This window comes from Indicator indicator, chromosome 4, assembly GCF_027791375.1.
Source record: "Indicator indicator isolate 239-I01 chromosome 4, UM_Iind_1.1, whole genome shotgun sequence".
Taxonomy (NCBI): Eukaryota; Metazoa; Chordata; class Aves; order Piciformes; family Indicatoridae; genus Indicator; species Indicator indicator.
The window spans coordinates 18,695,987-18,718,487 of NC_072013.1; the positions used below are offsets into that span (position 1 = coordinate 18,695,987).

Consider the following 22,501-nt stretch of genomic DNA (forward strand, 5'->3'; position numbering starts at 1 on the left):
TTTTGTGAGGACATCATTGCTTTGCTATCTGTAACTTGTAACTCCCCTTAGTTCTGGAAAACTTCAGAAAGCACCTTTTCTGAAGCTGTTGAAAGAAGGAGCATTAGGTGCTGGTGTACTACTGTGACATAAAGGATCTGTAGGGAAATACTGGAGGAAGCAGCATTCCTGTAGTTCGATGCATTCCTCTTGTTCATACTGAATCAGTGAGTGCTCTCTGATTACAACATGCCCCCATATACTGCAAATGTACCACAGACTGAAACTGAGCACCTAGGGTCCTGTTTCTCAGTTGCTTGAAGGACTTGTGAAGGGATTTTAAAGTGGGTTCGTTTACTATCTTGTAAAAGGATCTTAGGACAGCTGAGAGTCAGGCCAAAGTCTGATTTCTTAGTTTGAGCTTCTACATTCCTTTTCTTGATCAGAAAATCGTGTTTTGCCTTTTTGATCTATAAACGCCGAGAATGTGTATTTAGTTTCATTCATTAGCTCTAATTCCAAAGACTCTCATTTTTACCTTATAATGGTTGTTTCCAAAAGTCTCCTTTTGGGCTTAATTAACTAACACTTTGTTTGCTTGCAGGTGCTTGGAATCCATGTAAATAAGTGGAAACTTGACAGGAAGTTAGGCATCTACGTGTTGTTTCTTTATGCTATTTTCCTGTGTTTCTCTATATTGATAGAGTTTAATGTCTTCACCTTTGTCAACTTCCCTATGTGCCAAGAAGAACCTTAAATGACAGCAAGGAGAGAGACTGAAATTCTTCTGATGACGCGTGCTGTAAATGACAGGAGGCGTTTCACTTTTCTACCTTCTTTCCACCAGTAATTTGAGTGTCATTCCTGCCTCACCAGCTACCAAGCACTTTTACCCGTGGGAGGATAGCATACCTTTCACCTTTCTTTAACGTGCACGCTCGAGGCAACCAAAGCATCTTCCTCTTCTTTGGATATTGCTTCTCAGTCACAAAGCTGTGCGGATCTCACACAGAACTCTGAAGTGACCATTTCTGGGACATTCTGCTGTGGTTTTCATTCTCCTTTTGCAGGCAATCCACCACCACCACCAAGGTTAGAAAGAAGATGGGAGAAAAACCTTTATAGTTCTTCTGAGCTTGACATTTACTTTCCATGGAATAATAAGAGGCAAGTGCAGAACTTTTCTTGGCTCAGCAAAATATCTCAACTTACAGGACCAGAAAGTCCAAGGCACATACCATGGCATGCACTGTTGAGGACATCATTTCCCCCTTCAAAGTGCTCTGCTTTTATAGAGGAACTACACTGACAGTTTTTGGTGGCAGTGTGGAATATTATCCCTCTTCAATAAACCTGAGCAATGTGGCAGAGAAAGAAGAGGAAATGGTTGTATGTTGTATCACTTGTGATGATGCACACTAGAAGTCAGAGTATCTGCATATTGAAGAAGATAATTACATGCAGAACTTCATACTTGAAAAACATGTTTTCCCATTAACGAGGAATGCTGTATATGTAACTAACACTTGTGGAATATTGCACCACAAGAAAAACTTTGCATTGGCCCTTGTAAGTCCATTGTGTAAATTTTGAAGAAACTAAGATAAAACGTAGCTGAGTTATCAGTAACTATCAGTTCTTATCAGCTGAGAGGAGTATCTGAACATAATCCAGACTTTCTGACAGCAAAACCCACCCTGACTGATTTAATTTGATTGGTGGGGGAAAGAAGCTTATTTCAGCAGCTAAGAAGCTGGTGTATTCCTCTCCTGTTTTTATTTATTCCCAGATACGTAACAAAGATGAGTGTTTGACACTGAGATAAGAAGCACCTAGACAAAAGCAAGTCTGTCAGGAGCATCTGGTCCTTGATTTGACTGCGGGCAAGTTTTGGAAGCATGATACCCTTCTTTTTAAGCCCCAGGAGAAGCCAAGTTTAGATGTCCTTTCCACCAGCATAAATCTGATATAAGGAATTACTCTGGATCTAACTGACAGCAGGATCTGGCCCAGAGTATTAAAAATAATGGGTAACATTCCACATTGTAGAAGTTGTATGATTTTGAATTGCTACTAAACTTTATTTATTTTAAAGCTGTATGTGAATGATCACATAAGGTTTCTAAAGAAGCACAGTTAGCTTTATAGATAGATGTGATTTTTTTTTAATGTTTATGAACCAAAATAAATTATCAAAGAACAGTTGATGCATTTTAAAATATATTAATATTTTACACTTTATATATAAAAAATCCCATTATTGTGGCAATGAGAACATAAATATAAAAGCTTAGCAAATAAGCACTAAATCAGAAGGTTCCTTATTTTGACATATATGGCAAATAATTCTGTTTAGCCATCTCATGCAGAATACTGTTTACATTGGCAATGTGTTTAAGGGTATTTAAAGAAATGTTTTGGTACATATTAAGGAATGTATTCTGCTTTTTTAATGTTTTTAGGAATGGATCCTTTCATTGTAATCCTAAGGAAAAAAGAACAATGTATTTATTTGCTTTACACTTTCACAAATGTCAGTATTAGTATCCATTTAAGATTTCTCACCTTGATGAAGTAGTTACGTGGTTAAACGAGCCAGTCCTAAAGATGGCAACAAAACCAGCATTATTAAAATACTTTTTGAATAGGCAAGTATGACAGTAAATTTTATTTCAGGTATGCCAGTGATCCCATTTCCAGGCATTTGAGACTCTTGCTGCAATGTAAAGCTGAGGAGATAAAATTAATGTTGATCTTTGAGTCTGCTGTTGCGGAAAGACATGAGGATGCAGTATACTGCTACACCACTGTAGGAGCATCCCTCTCTAGTCTTACTCTGTTCTCTGCTATGTTTTAGGAGGACAGTTTGCTGCTGAAAATCTTGTGATGGCTTAGATATGAGACTGAAAGGAGCAGAGAGGCTGAATAAATATTTTCCTCTGTTCTGCTACTGAGTGAGCTTGGAGAACTAGCTGTGTCAAAGCTAACATTTGCTCTTCTGTGCACAGTTCAGGCAGCTCGGATGTCTTTACAGAAGAGTAGTTCTAAAATTTAGTTTTGAATGCCTGGTGATCAGCTGAGTTCAGTGATGAGGGCATCAACGTTTACAGTGCCAGAGCTAGCAATTTGTACTGTATCTTCATATTTCTGAGCCAGGCAACTTTAGAAGACTAGGGACATCAGTTTGTTCTGTGGCAAGTGTGCTCAAATATGCATGAAATTGTGTTTGCTTATGCCATGAGTCCTTCAGACACTGTTTAGAATGCCTAAATTGAATGTCACCTGCTCCAGTAAACCAGAGGATTCTGTTGTAGCAAGAGACAATCTCAGAAGGTAATACTAATCTTAAATTGTATGCCCAATCCTGTCATCGTTAGTCCTCCTTAAAGCATAGACCCACTTGAGGACAATTTATATTGAATTCTGATGCTGCTTTTCTTACAGTGGTCTCATACACATCTTCTGCTGTGAGATAGGTATCATGCCATGCTTGTTGTCACAAATAACACTAGTAGAATTCTTTTCTGACATCACCACATGACCAGGGAAGTACTGTTTGCCAAAGAATTATTAGATGCTCTATCCAGGCCTTGATGGCACATTAAATGAAGAGTCTCTGCGTAGTAGCTGTCCATCTGACAAAATAAATAAAGATGACAGTGACAGACCAAGCCATGCAGATAAACTAAATGGCCCAAGAAAGATCTCAGTGACAAATTGATGTAAATTAGATAAACCCACATGAGAATGTATTAGTAATTTGGGAGGTTATTGCCAAGTAATAGTGGACTAGTGCCTTTTCATGTGTATAAAAAAAAGAAAATAAATTTGCTGATGTGGTCAGGAATCTACTACAGATTTTGCCATTTTCCAAGTCAAGTAAAGGAGTGATTTGTGCAGCTGTTCAGATTGTGTCTGTAACATTTTGTAGCCATTTTGTTGTACTAACCATTGCAAAAGTTAACTGGCTGAGTTCGGAGTGTGTGTCACAATGTTGTGTGAATTAATGTTCAGCTCAAGAGTAAAAAGAAAACTGGTGGATGTGAGAGGGAAAACTGTTAACTGTGATCTGAAAATTGCCAGCATACTAACACTGAAAAGTAATACAGCTCAGAAAAAGATATCCCATATCCAGCAAAGCTTAATTTCAGTAGAATTGATTCCATGCTTAAAGTTAAGCATATGTCCAAGTGCCTTGCTGGATTGTGTCCTAAGATGACAGCAGAGCATGGTTTCTGGGTTTTCTAGCATAATCAGATATTTTCATATTTTATTGGCTTTGTAGTCTAAAGATTTTATTTCTTTTTCAAATTGAAAGGTTTTGCCAGAGTCTGTGGACTTCTGCTCTGCTGATTCCACTTTGAATTTCCACTCTTGTAAATAAGAGAACTGGTTCCTTGTCTCAGACTTCAAAACTGTGCATCTGCCCTTGGTGTACAAGCAGGATCAAAACTGAATTACGACTGGCCAAGGAGAGCTTTTAGCAGCTCTTTTCTGCTGCAGTTCCACTGGAGCAGCACAGTCCCACATAGACCCACAGAGTGCAATCCTGTCTGCAAGTGAGCAAGTGGGAGCATTTCCATTGAGTTCAGCAGCGTTTGGTACCATTTATTTACAAATAACAAAACAATTGTACTTCATTGTAAAGTATTGCCTGAGTAAAGATTTCAGGCTCAAGATCTGCATGTCTAACTATAGAAGGCTACAGTTACAGTTATCTTAATGACTATTTCATGATCTAAGGGCTGCTTTCTGGGCTGAAGCCTAGCCTAGAAGAACACCTTAAGTCTTCCCAACAGCATAGTTGGCCATCTTTCTCCTGGCTCAGTCATTGGTGTGCCAATTTTATTTTATTTTTATATTCTTGCTGCAGCTCTAACAAACCTGTGATTAATTTCTGGCTTTAGATTACATTTGTAAACATTTTGTCAACATAGAAACAACTGGAAAAGGTGTTTAGTAATTTATTACTTACCTTCTTATAGACAAGATTCTATTCTGTCTCTTATTTCCTTTGTGGTTGTGCTTAAATTAACACACGCTTGTTTCTATTGTGTGTTTGCTCTAGTTGCACAAATCCCTCACGAGTTTTGTTGTCTTCCTGTCTTGGATTTCTTGCAATTGTAATGCACTTCGATGTTTTTGGTAGACTGCTCCAAGCTGTGTTAAGTACTGCCTGATTATTCATGCCAAGGAAAGATCAAACCTAATGTAATATGAAACAGATACTGAACTAATGCTGATAGCCAAGTGAAGCCAAAGAATGTTCCTAATCAAAATGCATCACCTTTTAACGTAATGTTCGATCATTGTGAGTCTCAGGTCTCTCAGTTGCTTGTGTTTAAGCCCTCAGAAGAAAATCTGTGCAGCTCATGCATTTGCTGTACAATTTCCTTTCTATTTCTTTGAGTCTGAATTCCACATTTTTCATTTGAAGATGGTTACACAGGTAAATGACAGCATTTGGTTCCAGCAGTTCTGTACCAACCCCTTATTATTCCCAACCTTTATTATCCATTTGACCTATTTTGAAAACTCAATATTCAAGTAATCAATGTTCTTGAGAGAAATGTCATTCAACTGACGTGCATTCCAGTTTCTAACCTACTGTGTACATGTTTAAAACCCTTCTTTTGGATAACTTGAGCATATGCTTTTCTCACATTTTCCCCTTGTGTAGGATATTTTCTCCCCAGAGAAAGCTGTGAAAAACCCTACACACCTCTATCCTGAAATGTGAGTTATATGTAGCTCCCTCTCTGCAGGCTGAGATACGGGGTGATTGTGGCAATTTGTACATCACATTGTTCTGCTTACTGCCATACTTCTAACCTACAGTGCACTGTCTGAAGGAAGTGAATTATTTGGATATTTTCTTACAAGAATTACTTGTTTAATTCCATTTATTTTTCTTTTAACTTTCACAAAGAATGTCAGTGATCATGCCATCTTATCACTGAGTTGCTCTTGGTAGACTTGCAGAACAAATAGAAATGTTGTTCTATAGCAGTAGGCAATTGTTGCAAAATCTACAGGTACCAGAATATATCAACGACAGGTATAATTTCTAGAAAGACTAATACCAACTGAGATGCTTCTTTCAGAGGGATTTTTACAGCAAGATTACAGCCTTCATTTGTATACCAGTTGTGTGTGCAAAGAACACTTGTAAATGTGCTTCCCCAGCAGCATCTGTGTTCCAAATGGCTGAAACTCTGCAGCAGTTATGACCAAATTCTTGCCTTCGTGTTCTTGGGAGTAGTGCCAGTGCTCACTAATGTCTTGGTAGTTGGCACAAATTTTCTATCAGTGGAACTGAGAGTAGAATTTGGCTCCCACTATATCCTCCATTGTAAGAAAGTATTTGGAATTGTTTGATCACTTAATGTTCAACTTCTGAACCTTTTAAAATTCCCTGTTTCATACTTGCAGGCATTTGCAGCGCACCCCTAGGAGGTGCAATACCTCGTTAAATATTACTAAAACTTTCTAGAAATGCTTACTATGAAAACAGAAAGGGATGGGTTTGTAAACTGTAAATAACAGAAATCTATTTATCACTTTATTTATTTTTTCAATGACTGTGACCTTATGCACTGTGAATGCTCTGTGATATGGGGTCCTTTGTACAGATAAATACGTCATGAAATCCAAATGGATTTAATGTGATAATTTGTTACAAAATGTTGGCATGATATTTGATTATTTTGGTTGTGAAAATTTCAAGAAAACTATAGTTAATTCAGCATTTATAAAAGATGATAGCAGTCAGTATTGTAATGCACTATATAAAATATGTACACTATCAATAAATTATACAAACAAGGAAGGTGTTTGCTGGCTTTTTTCTCAGATGATGAGAACATATGAAGCATTCTCATATTTGTTGTTAAAAATGCAAAATTTCAGGACCCAAATAGGATTTGTGCCGGTCCTTTGTTGGTGAAATTTGGACGCTGCTGAACTGAAGAACAGAAGGCCCTAGTTTGCATCTGTTCCGGGAGTGTTACTGTTGTTTGGGGTGAGTTAAGTGTATTGGTTTGATTTGCAGCACCTCCGAAATGCACAATTTGCTCATTTGGGACTAGAAATACAAGGTTTGCTGAGAACAGTTTGCTGTGCTGAGTGAGCTAAAACAGGTATTTGAAATACCCCAAGTTGTTTCTACTGAAGTGAGGCTAACAGGTTAGTAGTTCCCAGGGTCATCTCTTCTTCTACTCTTCTTTAAAATGGGTTTAAAGTTTCCCTTTTCCAGGGACTTCACCTGACTGCCAGGACTTCTCAAATATCACAGAGAGTGGCTTGGCAACTATATCAGCCAATGTCTTCAAGACTCTGGAATGCATCTCATCGGGTCCCATAGACTTGTGTGTGTTCAGGTTCCTCAGGTGGCCACAAATCTTGTCTTCACGTACAGTGGCAGAGAGTTCTTCAACTCAGAAGGTGTGATGAGAAAGAGCCTCAGCCTTTTCCTCCTATGTTGTTACTAACTTACCAACCTTGCTCAACACGGAGGTGCATGCTCTTTAACTTTCCTTTTCTCATTGACATACCCACAGAAGCCCTTCATGGTTGTTGGTTTGGTTTGGTTTGGTTTTTGTTTTGGTTTGGTTTTTGTCCCTTCCCAAGTTCAGCTCCAGCTGTGCCCTCTCCTTCCTGACCTCATCTCTACACAACTAGGTGGCATCCCTATGCTCTTCTAAGGATATTTATTCCTATTTCCATTGCCTGTGCAGTTCCTTCTTGCCTTTTGGTTTGATGAGCAGGTCCCAACTCAGCCATGCTGGTCTCTTCTCTTTATAGTCTCTGATACAGCCTGGTTTGGGCTTTTAAATGCACTTGGAATAAGGAGCTAAGGGTTACCTTCCTCTCATGCACTGGTGTATTAACAATTTCATTAGACAAAAATCTTCTCATTAATATTCCTATCCATTTTACTCTCAGGAGATTCAAGTTAAAGCAAAGCTTGACCTTATTTTTCTTTGCTCCAATGCCTGCTTTTGGAATCCCTGTTGCTGTACAAACCTGTCATTAGCCATTGTGGGATTTGTGCATCTAACGGAAGAGTCTTAGTGAATTGGAAAAAAGGGATATTCTGCATTCTTTTATTTTTGTGTCAGGGTTCATTCTTTGGTGTATGCTTAGGGTAACTTGTAAGCTGAGGAAAGGAAAAGATTCCTTCTTGCACACAGATTTAACTTCTGAAAAATCACCATTTAAATGTGGAAAATACCTCTTCTTTTAATCCCCCAGAGGCCTGACATAGTGAGCCATCATGATCTGTTATGTAATAGGCTCTATAAAAGGCACATAATCTATGGATTAGTGACACAATAGCCATGACAATTGCTACAGACTCTTATCACATGCCATAGTACTGAGGCAGCTGCTTCCTACTGTATGGAAAGCAGAACTGTCCTGTAAATCTGTGCATATGCTGAGAGCACTTTATAATAGCCCAAACACTTATTGTACTTAAAGGCTTCCTCCATAAGGCATTTTTAAACCTTTCTAATTTGGCTGCATAAAAATACAAAATAGTGCTGCAACATGCTGTGGCTTCAGATGGAAAGGGTGAATCAGTCCTAGAAAAGACAGGAATTCCTCCATTTGGCTTGGATCTGTCACAGACAAGTGACGTTTTGCAGTAACTGGATAGTATTTTGTCATTTAGCTTTTGTATTACTGCTTATTTCCAAAGTCTGATACTAGAACAAAGTGTCACATTTCAAACCTGTCAGATCTCCAGCTTAAAAAAAACACTGAATAAATCTCGGACAAAAGTTCTTTCTTTAAAATCTATTTGTTTTAATATTTTTTTACAGACATACTTAACTATAGTGCAGAAATACTAAATATTTTGCAGCAAAATACGAGAATTTTTTCATGAAGTTTGGTCAATGTCTTTGTCAAAACTAATTTCAGATATTCAAATTTCTGAAACACTCATTTCTGAAACACAACATTTTTAGAAGTGCAAACAGTGTGAAAGATTTCACAAGATGAAAAAAATGAGCTCTCAAATCACATGAATCTGCAGTGACACCACAATACTGTATTTTTGTATTCTGTATTTGTGCCTCTTTTTTTCCGGAGTCTTTTTAATATTTCTGTTTCTTCTTCCCTAATAACATCTTTGGAAGCACTTAATACTCTCTGAAACTGATGTTCTGCATTCACAAAATCTTTGCCTAGGATGGCTGCATACTTGTGTGAACACATGTCTCTCACCTGGGCAGGTCCATGCAGAGCAGCATACCTTACATGTTGTTTTGGTGGTGTTTTGTTTTGTTTTGTTTTTTTTCTTAGCAAACATATTTTCCAGCACAGCAAAGGTAAATTCTGAGTGGGCCTGGTCCCTGTTGAATTGAAATTAAAGGAAATAAAATCCTGGAGTAGGCTGAGTTTGTGATTCATCTAGGAGATTGTTCTTATGACAATATCCAAGGTGCATTTCAAAGGTGCCCAGCTTGTGAACTGATTCAGAGGATATTTTTTTCCCTGGACCTTTATGCTCAGAACCAACAGAAGGATTCAAAGCTGAGATCTGACAAGCCTGCAGCATGTGATAAGTGAATCTCAGGTTGTCTTAATTCTTCCTTAAACAAGTTCATAATCATCTGAAAATGACTATGTGAGTTGGAGAAAAGAGCTCCTTAATTTAGTAGAGAAGAGCATTATGAGATACAGTAGCTGGAATGTAAAACTAGACAAGGAAAAGAATCAGGTGTGAATTTAGATAATATCAGCAATTGAGCACTTTAAGACACCTTACCAAAAAGGGTGGTGAATTTCCCTCATCATGCAGACATTTGATGCTCTAAGAGAAATCCTTCTAAAAGCTACAAGATAAATTTTATAATGTCAACAGAAGTTACAGGCTTGATCAAAAAAACCCTGTGAAAAGTTTGTTTTGTTGTCACACAGAAGGTGTGACATGATCATAAAGGTCCCTCCCTCCCTAGCTTATAGCCAGCAGAATTGGCTCTGTGCATTACACTGAGGTCTAAGTTTCCCTCATGCCAATACACTGGCAGCTGCCTGTCACTTCCATTTCTGCCATGGGCTGTGTGGCACAATATACTTATTCACAGAATGCCAGAAAATTCCTTCTAAAGATAAAAGAGGTAAAAAGTAACCTTTGTCCCTCTCCATTCCATGCAATTGATTTTCTTTGCCTCTGCTTTATACTTCTGCTTTATGTTTTTTTTTATATTATGTATTCTCCTAGCAGAATGATAGGGCTGCCAAATAGGAGTGCCACCAGCCCTGTCTAACAGCACATCTGTCAATCTCCAGTCTCCACAGCTGGTCTGTATTCAGTTGGGTTTCCAGTACAGCACAGTACTCAACTACTTAATAAACTCCAGGCCAAATGTGCTCCAAGACTGACTGGAGCTTCACAGCATGGGTAGCTGTTCATTTACTAGCAGTCTTACAACCTTATCATTAGCTTTTGCTTTAACTGGAATTTTATTTTTTCCCAGAGCTGTCCTCTGCCAGTGTTAGACATTTCATTTTCTTAGGTCCTGTGTAAATATAAAGGTTTCCAAGCTCCATCTGGTTCCAGTTACTCAAGCAATAGAAATACACATGCTTTAGGAATTTGCAGAGGCTTACTGCTTTGCTGCCTTATAAAATCCTTTACAAAGTTCCTCGTGCTCTGTTGGCTCCTGAAATACCTGTAGTCTGTAGAATAATTTTCCCTGAAACTTAGTGAAGTTAGAGAAAAAAGTAAACCAACAGTCTCAGCCCCATCTTTCTAAGAAGGTTAACCTGCCCTCACTACTAAATATGGCTCTGGAACACACACACCACCCCCCCTGACCACCAAAGACTGCCTCTTCCTGAAATCCCCCGTTCATATAAATACAGGAAGTAGAAATAAGAGAGGCTAAATTCAGACCTTCTTGGTAGCTTGCTTTTATTACAGTGCTTGTTTAGTCCTCTGCTGTGCGATACTACTGAGCCTGAAGCTGGTTTTAAACGTCCTGCCCCTTGAAACCTCATTTTCAGTACAGAACCTAAGGATGTGGAGGTCCTGCTCAGCGATGGAAAGGAATTGCTTTCTTTACCAGAGAACTCTAAATCCACTGTGAAACAGTGTCTTAAAGTTTCCTGTAATGATGAAAAGGTCAGCAGGAGACAAGGGAGCCAGAGATGACTCAGGGTAAGTCTTGAATCTTTAGTGACTGCTCATGTTTAATAACTTGTTGCTCTCCTTTTCCTACTTCACAGTGTGCTCACAGCTGCCTTTGCTCCGCAGTTGGCTGCCGAGTTACCGGCTACACAATCACAATGGTGTGGCATAACTGTACCGTAATTTATAGTATTTGCTTTAGCTAACACGTTCCATCTTAAAACAAACTGCAATACCTTTATTTCTCTTGAATCTTGACTAGTTAGGGTAAAAGAACAATGAATTCCAAGTTGCAGTTTAGGGCAAAATACTATCAGAATAAGGGAGTTCTCCGCTTTTGGAAATGTGACAGATTTCTTTTCTGGGAGGTTTGCTTTGTTTCGACTGAAATGAGAAATAGATAAGGGCTCATCCCTATGACCTGATGGTCACTCCAGCTCAGGCATACTAAGGTGCACAGTAACCCTGTCCACAGACTCCTGGGAGACTTCAGGAGTGCTTTCTGTTAGGAGCCAGGAGCTTTCCTTCCTCCTGGGTGACAGACACAGCACCTTGCAGCACTGAGCCCCAAGGAAACATAGCAGGAAAGAAAAGGACTTTTGACTGGAAGGACAGTCAGCTTCTGGGATTTCAGGATTGGGCTGAGCATTTCTGTTTCCTGTTGAAAACAATCAGGGGAAAATGACACAGCTGCTGAAACCTTCGGTCACCTCCCTTGGAAAAAACATAAAATACCAGATATGAAGAGTGGGTCTTATCTGTCTGGCACACTTAGCCTGTTTCCCATGAATAAAAGGTACCAGGTGTGTCTGTGATGTGTTCAGTAGAAGAAGCTGTTTATGTGGATATGGGATAGTCTTCTAGTCACTGAGTGTGCTGCAAGTCAGTCCCCCTGTGATAATACTGCTGATGACAGGCTAGCGTGCTATAGTTTCAGCATAGCCCTGTTCTCAGATATGCATGTGGAGTGCAGGGGAGAGAGGGAGAACTCTGCATTACAACTGTCACTGCTTTTGCCTTGTTCAGTTTAAGTGGAACAATGACACTGCTGTTCCAATGTGCAATTCCTCAGTTCCACTTAACATTGCATGCTGAGGGACAAAGATCACACAGCCATGAGGAAAAAAATGAAAGAATACAATCCCTATAGCAAGAGGCACTTAGTAAATGGTAATCAAGAGAATTTACACTTTGATACTCCCTGCATTTGTGATAGTTAAGATGCAAAGTACTGAAAAACTGAAAGATTTATGCTGTTTATCTTTTTCTCAGCTTCTTTGGAAGGAACCATATGCTTTCAATGCTTTGCTTTCAGTTTAGAGTTGCAGAAGAAAGTAAACAAGCCATAGAGTCTAGATTTGGACTGTAAATTAAGTAGTTGCAGCAATATTGAAGTGTGATTGGGCAGGATGTATGCATTCTTCATAAGTTTATGAGCATTTGAACAATTTAACAGAACAGCCTTTTATTTCACTAACTGATAGTCTTTATTTTCAATCTATCTCCTCCCACTTGTAAAAAAGAATTTGGGTATTTAAAATATCTGTTTTAGCGCTCTCTGTTTACACAATACAATATTGCTGAAGATCCTCAAAATTGCACTTCAGCCTGCATGCCTTGCAGTGTCCAATACGTTACAGAATTAGAAATGTGTCTTAGTGATGTTTAGCTAATTTCCTCTTCTGGTCACGTTCAATTAGGTGCCAGTTTCACAGAGTATGTAGATAAAATGTGTGTCTTTCAAAAGAGATGGTAACACAGGGCAAGCCGCTAATGAAGGATTTGGACCTTATTTTAAAACTCTGTGCATAATAATTACTGAGATTCTGCCTTCATTCACCATAGACTTCATGTTACTAATTACATAGGGAAGCTTACTCACAAGCACAGAAACTGTGACAATACAAATGACCACAAAAGTATCCTATTAACTTGGAAAGTATCCATGTGTCCATTCCTAATAATGGGAAGGTCCATTCTGCACATAGCAAATCAATAAGGAGGTTTAGCTGACTTGCACCTTGGAAACCAACAGAAAGACACTGGAGAGAAATCTGCCTCCAGAATTAGTAGCTCCTCAGAGAGGAGTGTAGAAAGAAGTGTAGCTAGGGGCTAGGCAGAAATCATTCTGTTCAAATTCTTCCAAAATGAGTTGGGAAAGAAATGAGCAAATTTAACCAATAATTCTGGTCTAGCATTAAGCTAACTCCTAGGAACGTTAATAAGTGATGAGACCACAAAACATCTGGAGAAATGTGAGCTGACTGTGCCTGGTGACCACAATTTCATGAAAAGGTATACGCCTTCTTTCTAACATCTGGCAAATATGTGGAGGAGATGATGAGGAGAGCAGACAGGAGCTGAGACAGTGACGTAATTTGCAAATACTAGATAGTCCTGTGGGATAATGACTGGTTCAGGTAACTGGGATTGGTTACAGTGGTTCTCATTTCTGGGGCATCATGCTGCCTAATGAAGTAATGATTGTGCATCTTTTCAGTGACATGTCTTTTTGGCACAAAACCCACCATCCCAGTTGACAGATTTCATGTGGTGAGTGTAGATTTAATGAGGTCAAGCACTGGAGGAATCTGGAAACTGAGCAACTCTTACAGATTCACTGATTTTAGCTTCAAAAGGCACGGTTTTGATTGTCTTGTCTGATCTCCTGTGTAGAGCAGACCACAGATCCAGTTCATTAAGCATGCTGTCAAACCCATGACATCTGCTGGAATGAAAGCTGTGGGATATTCATTGGCCACAAAAGCTTTCATATCAAGTGGTTCTTCTGCACAGGCTACATATCTATCTCTGCAGGGGGAGTAAATAAATCTAATACTAACATTTAGAGGCTTGAACTGAGAAAAGGTCTTTTTAAAACTCCTCCAGTGCCATGCTTTGTGAAGGACTAAGCTTATTTGAATCAGTGGAACAAGTCCTGTCGGCCTCAGAAGGTCATGGACCCAGGGCTAAGTACTGCTCAAAGAAAACCTCAGTCTAGAACATGCACGACACAGTGTTAAAGCAGGGAGGTGACAGCTTGGGCAACAGGAAACAAATGAGTGTCACCAAATCTCTCTGCTGTCTGTCAAGCTGTGAGAAGGGGTACACTTTCCAGTCCTGGGGGATGGTGATTCTCAGGCAGGAAATGTCTGTGCTCAAGATGTGTTGCACCAAGATCAGGATATTTCTGTGAAGGTAGAAAAAAGGAGACGCTCTCAAAAGACATGTGACTTCAGTGCATCCAGAGAGGAGACATAAAATCTCCTGCAATTCTTCTGACAGAAAAGCAAGTTTGCAAACATGTGGACTGGGCATCTGATCTTTCCAGTGATTCCTAGTGAGTGGGAACTCACCAGACTTAGTTGAGACTTTGAGCATGCTGTGCAGTGATACAGGTTGCAGTTCAGAAGGCAACTGTTCCTCCGCTTGCTAGAGGGTAGACTGTACTGGGATTATTGCCCCGAGTGGAGAGCTCCTCATTGTTGTGGTCAGTCTTATAGCAATGTTCACAGGAATTGGGACACAAATGTAAGCAATGTTCTTCTCATCTCCTGTCTACTACTGTTTCAGTTAAACATAGTTTTTCAATTCCTGTCCTGAGCTTGTATTATTGCCATTCAAACCTAGAGGTGTAATAGGCTGAAAAATGTCCACAGGTGTGCATGCATCTCTCCTGCTCTGCATGCACAGATGTGCACGTAGAACAGTATGTACTGAAGAGTAGCAGTGAGAGTTGCTTGATGCAGGCTTGGGCTGGCTCCATCCCTGAACAAACTACGTGTAAGTAGTCCAGATAGCTCAGAGATTATCTACTTTATAGCATTTTTCCAAATAATAGTAGGAATGTATTTTAACTTATCCCTCAGTAAATATAGGCAGCTTCTCTGAAATCAGCAATATAGCCTTGTGAGACCCAGAAGGATCTTAAAACCAGCTGAAAAATAGACATAAAAGCCTAAACCAAATTCTTTAGAAAAAGAAGCTGCCACAAGATAAGCTTCCAGAGTTTTAAATACTTGCCTGCCTTGATTGCTAAAGAGCACAGAAACCAAAGTGTCTTAGTGAAATTAGGACAAGACATTGTCCATTGCAGACCTTTAGCCATTATAATCTTGGGCAGGTTTTTCAATTTGGGAATACAAAAATAGGTCTTTAGAAAGGTAATTAAAAAGAGAAGGCAGCTGTTTGGAATGACTGCTCAAGTTCTAGTGAAGATGGGTCTGTAAGTAGAGGGTCCACATAGTGATCAAAAGCTCTTTGATGCCCCAGAAGACTGTCACGCTTTCCCAACTGTATCAGGAAGGTATTCCCCCTGATTAGGGAAGGGTGTATGTAAGTTTGTGATTGTCAAGGTTGCCCTCTGTGAGGAATTAGCAACGAATAAGGATGAATGCAGGTATTTAACAAGTCATTGTTACATGTGAGGATGACAGAGCACTGGAACAGGCTCCCCAGAGAGGTTGTGGAGTCTCCTTCTTTGGAGACTTTCAAAACTGACCTGGATGCCTTCCAGAGCAAAGTGCTTGAGATGTATATGACTGAGTCCTGTCCTGCATACATACTACTTGAATAAGGGTGTGCAGCTCTTCTAGGAGAGCCAGCCAGCAGTGGAGCACTCTGAAATTAATGGTTGCAGGGGCAGGACACATCTGTACTGCAAAGTGAGAGATAAAAAGATGCTGGGCACACCTAGGTTCTGACATCAATCTAGCAGCACAAAGAGAAACAAGCAATGAGAAGACAGCTGAACAGGCAGGCAGGCATCCATAGGAACTATCTGTCAAAACAGTGCACAGCATCTGCAGGGGTTAAAATCTGGCTATCAAACCATTTCTGTGCTTCTCTACCAGAGAGGGCTGCCGGTGCTGCAGGCTACAGAAGTGTTGTCCTTGTGCAATGTTTGCACCCCATCTGCTGTGAAGGTGCATGGGGCTGTTATACAAGGTTGTTTGTGTATGCTGTATTTTCTGCACTCTCCCTCCACCACTCTGTTTGGCATCCATGATCTGCTTTTACAATGTAGGAATACATGCCAACCTCATCCTCCCCCTGACCGAGGTATTCCCTAAAACAAATAGGCACATGGCTGAATGGGAGGCATGTGCTGGTGTCAGTCTGGAGTAACTAACTCTGACATTGGAGAGAGGCTGACTTCAGAATCCAGGTTGGATGCATTTGCTTCTCAGAGAGGCAAGGCAAGCTTTCACATGGTGTTAGCTGTGAAGTTTGAGGGGAGAGTGTGTGTGTGTGTGTGTGTGTGTAAGTACATGGTAAAACAGCACTGCAAAGCCACTGTGGTCAAGCAAGAAGAACTACTGTGCATGTAATAAATCTACAAGCATCACCCAATATGGTAAATGTTGTAAGCCACAAGCCTTTCCTCTGTCCGTTTTGTACCTCTCAGCTCTCTAAAGTCATTTTCTGCCCAAGCTCCAGAAATGAGATCGCTGTGTCAATATACCCTGCTCAAGTGGCAATACTAGGCAGTGCTTCCCCTACAAGATATCAGCTGTGAGACGTCTGGAGAGCTTAGCTCCTCTTTGTCTGCACCCAAAATAGTATAAATCTTTTTGCAAGTGAGGGTGATTACTTCAGCAGCAAAGGATTGGCAGATGTGAGCACTGCATAGCTGGGTATGCTAGTCACATTTTCCTAAATAGATACTCTATTAAATGCATCTGAGCCAAGGAGTGCTGTGGAATGCTGTGCTTTTCTGGTAAATGAATATATACATGCATATCTGTCTGCCTTTCCCAGACTTTCCATCACCTTTCAGCTAAACAGGAAATATATTTATGTTTGAGTAAAGGATTTCTACTTTCTGCATGACTGGTAAAACATCATCCCTGCCTTTAAAATGGTCAAGGTATTTTTACTAATCATAACAACTTTACAGGATTAATATAAAGCCCTTGTATGTATGAGAGGCTCTCTGGGTGTTTCAGGAATATTAAGCCTCCCAACAAGCACTTGAATCAGGCAGGTTTCTACTGCTGGAGGTGATTTAATAATAGTCACTTACTTTGTAGCCCAATCCCCTGGATCCTTGTTAAGCAGTTAAACCCTGCCCTTGCCCCAGCCAATCCTTTAGGTTTGGAGTGATGCCAGGAACAGAATTCAGTGTTCAGAAAGCCTTTTCTTTTTGGTGGATGAATTCCCTGGTGGATTACAGAGCTGAACCGGCATCCTTAGTGTTTACAGAGCCTCTACAGCTGAAACAAGAGAAGCAGCCAAAGTGGAAGTGTTGGGAGTGTGTGCAAGTGGGGTCAGGGAACTGCCCTTTCTGCAGTATCCTGCAGTTGCCCTGGTCTAGGAGGAGCGTGAAACCACACCCTGGAAATTGTTCTCTGAGGCAGGACTGTGGTTCTGGGTCAGATAATGGTCCTGCAAAGGGCTAGGACTGCTGGTATTTGCTTTAGGTGACTTGTTTAGATCTGTGGATCAACACTGTTCCTGGCAGAGCTGAAAGACCTGTCTTACTACTTGAAACTATCTCCTGACCACATTAGTTAATACTTTCTATTTTCTTTTGCAAGGCTAATGAATTGTTGGGAAATTTCAAGTCCCATGTTGAAATCAACTGAATGTATGCAACCTTTTGGATGCAAAGAAAACCTTGCCAAATCTAGGGAGTCCACATAACTCAGGTACACCCCTCCTGAGACCCTCTGGAGAAAGCCAGTCTTTCCAACTTTCTCTCTTGAAAATGCAGTTGTTGGGCAGAACTAGAAATAACCAAAGGCCCCTGTGAACTGGATTAAATTTTGTGCTGCTTGGGAAAATTCACCAAGGAAAGAGACCAAAACCCAGTGGAGTTTGGAGAATGGCAGCTCTGCTAGCTACCTGCAACACTGTTCTGCAAATTGTTAGCAGACTTCTACACAGATGGTTGTCCCACATACTTAGCTAGATTACTGCTTGGGACCAGTCCCAACCTTTCATCTTCCCTGCCAATAAGTTTTCTTCTCTCTCTCCTTTTTTATTTCCCTTGAGTTCTTTCCAAGGATTTTATCATTCCTGATACTCCACAGAAAAGCAGAAAGCAGGCAAAGCTCAGAGCTTCTCCTGCTGAATCAGCAGACAGGAAGGAGCTTGGCTTTGGACAACTTTCTCTCCAGAGGACAAATACATAACATAGGACATTTTGGTGTAATCCTGTACTGAACTTCCATTCTAGAAGTTAGTTTTAGACTAGAACTCATTGGTGACATTTCCAGCCAAAAATAGGGATGAATGATTGGAGTTAGTCCCTTGGGCTGGCATTCTGGCATGTCCTTTTGCTGTTAGACTTAGCTATTTAGGTCTAGCCTGGATTCACTGCCTAACTTCAGGTGTTTAATTGTCATGGCACATTTAGGAATCTCTGCACCTGTGAGGATCTGTGTTCTGTTTGGAGAAGAAACAGCTCCAGCAAGTAATTCAGGGTGGGCTGAATCCAAGTCAAATATATTCATGTCTCACCAGTTGAGCAGGAACCTAAGACAGAGAGCTGTGTCCATCTTCTTCCACTCTCCTACCCCCTGAATCAGATTGCCTCAGGATCAACAAGCTGTGGCAGCCTGGAGGTGGGGGTGGGTGTAGCACTGATGTTTTGGAGAGAGCATAACCAAAGCAGCCGTGTTACTGATTGTCTTAAACTACAGTGAACTCAGTCTTTGGCTCATGAGTTATTTACATTGTAGCCCTGGTGACCAAGTGACCCTAAACACTGTTAAGTGAACAAGCTTGAGGTTCCAGCAGTGGTTCAGCGGGGTCTACAGGAGCTGTCAGACTTGTCTTACTGCCTGGAGGTTTTGTAGTTATGTGTTGAGCACCCAACCACTGCAAGGACGTTTCAGCAGCTTCTGACGCTGTTCAACTAACCAGTCCTTTGACCCCAGGCTGTCCCACTAGCACAGGATGATGAGGGCCATGACCACCCAGAGCAGGTTTCTCAGTTTAGTGCAGAATACCTTGCTCATCCTTGTGGCCAGGCACCATGCCCTTTTACCACCTTTGCATATCCCTGATGAAACAGACCAACAAGCTTTTCTTTCTTCTTCCTCTCCCTCCCCAGGGAAAGCAGATTTCTAACCTTGCCTCAGTGTGAATGCATTTCATTTCTTCAATGCCTAATCAAAATTAAATATGAGGAATATGAAATTGCCAGAGTAAGGCTTAGGGATGACAAACAGACTATGTTCACAGGTTTAGATTTTTTTTGTTGCTTTTTGTACTAACAGTACCGTGTATTGAAATGTATACACACTGACACTGGAAGAAAATCTCACCCCAAATATGAATGTTCTTTTGTAAAAAAAGTCTGCAGATCAGTGACTGTGAAAGAGTTTGAAGACCCTTTCTGCCTTCACAGGCTCTGCTCCTTGAGATACCACAGGTTCTCCTTCCTCTCTAATCTGCCCTGATGAGGCCACATCTGGAATATTGTGTCCAGTTCTGGGCCCCTCAGTTCAAGAAGGACCTCAGGGAACTGCTTGAGAGAGTCCAGCACAGAGCCATGAAAATGATTAAGGGGGTGGAACATCTTCCTTACAAGGAGAGACTGAGGGAGCTGGGGCTCTTTAGCTTGGAGGAGACTAAGGGGTGACCTCATTAATGCTTACAAATATGTAAAGGGTGAGTGCCAGGTGGATGGAGCCAGGCTCTTCTTGGTGATGCCCACTGGAACAGGCTGCCCAGGGGGCTTGTGGAGTCTCCCCCTCTGGAGATATTCAAGACCTGTCTGGATGTGTTCCTGTGTGATCTGGTATAGGTGATCCTTCTCTGGCAGGGGGGTTGGACTAGATGATCTCTCCAGGTCCCTTCCAGCCCCAAACATTCTGTGATTAGTTTTCAATGGATCAATTTCTTTTGACAAAATGGCCATTTCTGGTTACAAGTCATGACTGAGATAAGCATTTGTAGGTATTTCTTAGAAGGAAAGATTGCTCAGCTTTATGCAGGTCTGTGTAGTTGGCACCTCGTATCTTCTGTGTCTCGTGTCTATGCTAAATTCATTTACAGGGTGAGGAAAGCCATTGCTTTTTATAACTAGTCTGACATTTCTCTGCCCAGTGTTTTGTCTCTGACTTGTCATGAAGCTTCAAAGATTTTTCTTAATATATAAAGTTTGATAGAGAATGGCTTTATTTAAGCAAAAGTACAGGACATTCTTAATGGAGTTTGATTTTAGGAATTTCTCCTTTCCTTGTATTTTCCATTTCCCTTTCCCCCCTTTGTTAAGTCAGTACAATACTGACTTAAAAAAAAGCATTCCCCGGGTTTTCATTCCTGCTTTCCTTTCTGGCCAAGTCTGTTGGAAAAAGACAAAACCTCTGTGAATAGCCCTGGCCTTGCAGTCAAATTGGGAGTGCTTTGGGCTTCCAGCACTTCAGGTGGTTTTCAAAGGCAGAGAACAAACCCATCCATCTTCTGTCCAGCTGGTGGCTCTCCTGGGCTCTTCTAGTGCACCAGAAGGTCTGTGATTTCCTTTTGCTCTTACAGCTTACGAAATGGTTTCTCTTCTTCTAAACATTTGCTTGTGGTTCCTACACCTCACGAGCCTGTTCAGAGAAGTTAAAGTGGGATCACCCAGCAAGCACTTTTGCAGCTTTTTGTTAAGGAAAATGTACCTTCTTTGGCTCCTCAAACCTTGCCAGAAGCGACTCCTGGCTAGGCCTGCATTTCAGAAGCTCTATTCTTTGCAGTGAAAGGGCTTTGCAGAAGTATAAATTATCCTTCATTGGCTGCACACAAAGAAAACTCTTCTCTTCAACATATCCTGCTGATGTGTTGAAATTCCTAAGAGAATAATTTGGGTTGGAAATAGGCAAAGGACAAATGACCTGAAAAGCTCTGATTAGGAGTATGGGGGAGAAGGGCTTGTCTGTTGTTAGAAAGGGAGTAGTCTAGTAAAACTTGCAAAGTGGTTTTGACTTGCAAAAGTATGTTTTGACTCAGTAAAAAGAGGAGGAAGGTTGATAATATAATTTGAGACAAGTTGTTAAAAGCAAAATATATATATTTGCAAGGTTACATATAGATAGCAGTATCATTTGTGACGTGAATACAAGTCATGTTACACTGATAGGATAAATCATCTCCATCTGCATTAACTTCTGCACTGATGACAGCGGGAAACAGCTAGACTGAAGGGAGAGAGGGGAAAAAAAGACAAAACAAAAAAGAGAGCTTTTAAAGAAAGCCTCTTTCTTCAGGGAATTTTTGATTTTTTTTTTTTTAACCTGTTTTTATCATGCCTGTGTCATGGTTATGTGTGTGAGAAGTCCTGTCAGTAGAGCATACCTGGGTACTAGCAGTAATGTGAATTAGCTTGTATTTTGTTTAGGGGGGTTATGCATATGTAGTTCTTGGTAATATACATAACTTTGTGTACGTAAATGGAGGGACAGACAGACTCAGTGAACCTAGGTAACACAGAGAGACTAGCAACTTAAACATCTGGTTGCACCTCTCAGCTCCTTGAGAGCACTCTGCACTTTTAAGGTTGGTGACAGGTCAAACAAGAGGCTTTAATAGTGTTGTTGGCCCTGCTTGACTGTAGGCACTTACAGTTAAGCTTGACTAATTTAGGAGGAAGAACAGCTCTTCTGGAGAAGCTGAGAGCTGGTCCTTCACACCTGAGATGGGCATTCCTGCAATGGGAGCTCTCTCTAGTGAGTGACTAGGACAGATACCCAAGCAGGTAATGCAGCTACAGTTGGGTGGGTTTTGGGAAGCACTGCAAGCAGCCCTTCCTTCTCCACTCCTGAATGACTTGGCCCTGATATTCGTGCCTTTAAGAAATGATCATTTGTCTTAATCACCAGAATTGCACTCTGATGAGTGACAGTGGCTGCATATCTCTCCCAGCATCAGTAGTCTTCTACATCCAGCAAATCTTCAGAGCTGACCTGACTCCTGACTTTTGAGCACTGGCAAGATTTGCTCAGTTCAAAATCCAGATGCAGAGCATCAACTGTAGATCAGCTTGTGGAAACAAGAACACTGAGCAAGAGGAAGTTCTCTGCCAACCACAAGTTGTCCACAGACCACAGTTTGAGAAACACAACTTCCTGAGCTATGCATTCGTCACCAAGGTGGACCAGTAACACAAGCTTTCTGCAAGGTAGGGAGGACTACTGAACAGGCAAGCCTTGTCTCATGGGACACCCTGAGCCTGTCATGTCACTTGCATTGTCCAAGTTTCTGCACCTCTGAGAATCTTACAGTGCAGGAATCTCCTGTGGGTTGCTTAACACCCAACGTCTTTTCCCTTTTTGCCTGTCAGACAGCAAGAAACTTGTTTTTTATTTCTGAATAAAGGGTGGTAATCAGCTGGGCATGATTCCTGAAGACCTAAAGAACTGTCTTCTCTTTCTGCTTTTTGGGGTTTTCATT

General features: G+C 40.8%; 1 protein-coding gene across 1 annotated transcript in view; it reads left to right on the forward strand.

Moving 5' to 3' along the window:
* LOC128981723 (ras and Rab interactor 3-like) overlaps window positions 1-22,501 on the forward strand; it is a 148,656-nt gene that overhangs the window by 77,189 nt on the left and 48,966 nt on the right. Inside the window, exons 17-18 of the mRNA XM_054400658.1 lie at window positions 584-731; window positions 1,050-1,146. Of these exons, the coding sequence (XP_054256633.1) occupies window positions 584-731; window positions 1,050-1,146 (245 nt within the window). The remainder of the gene's footprint in view (window positions 1-583; window positions 732-1,049; window positions 1,147-22,501) is intronic.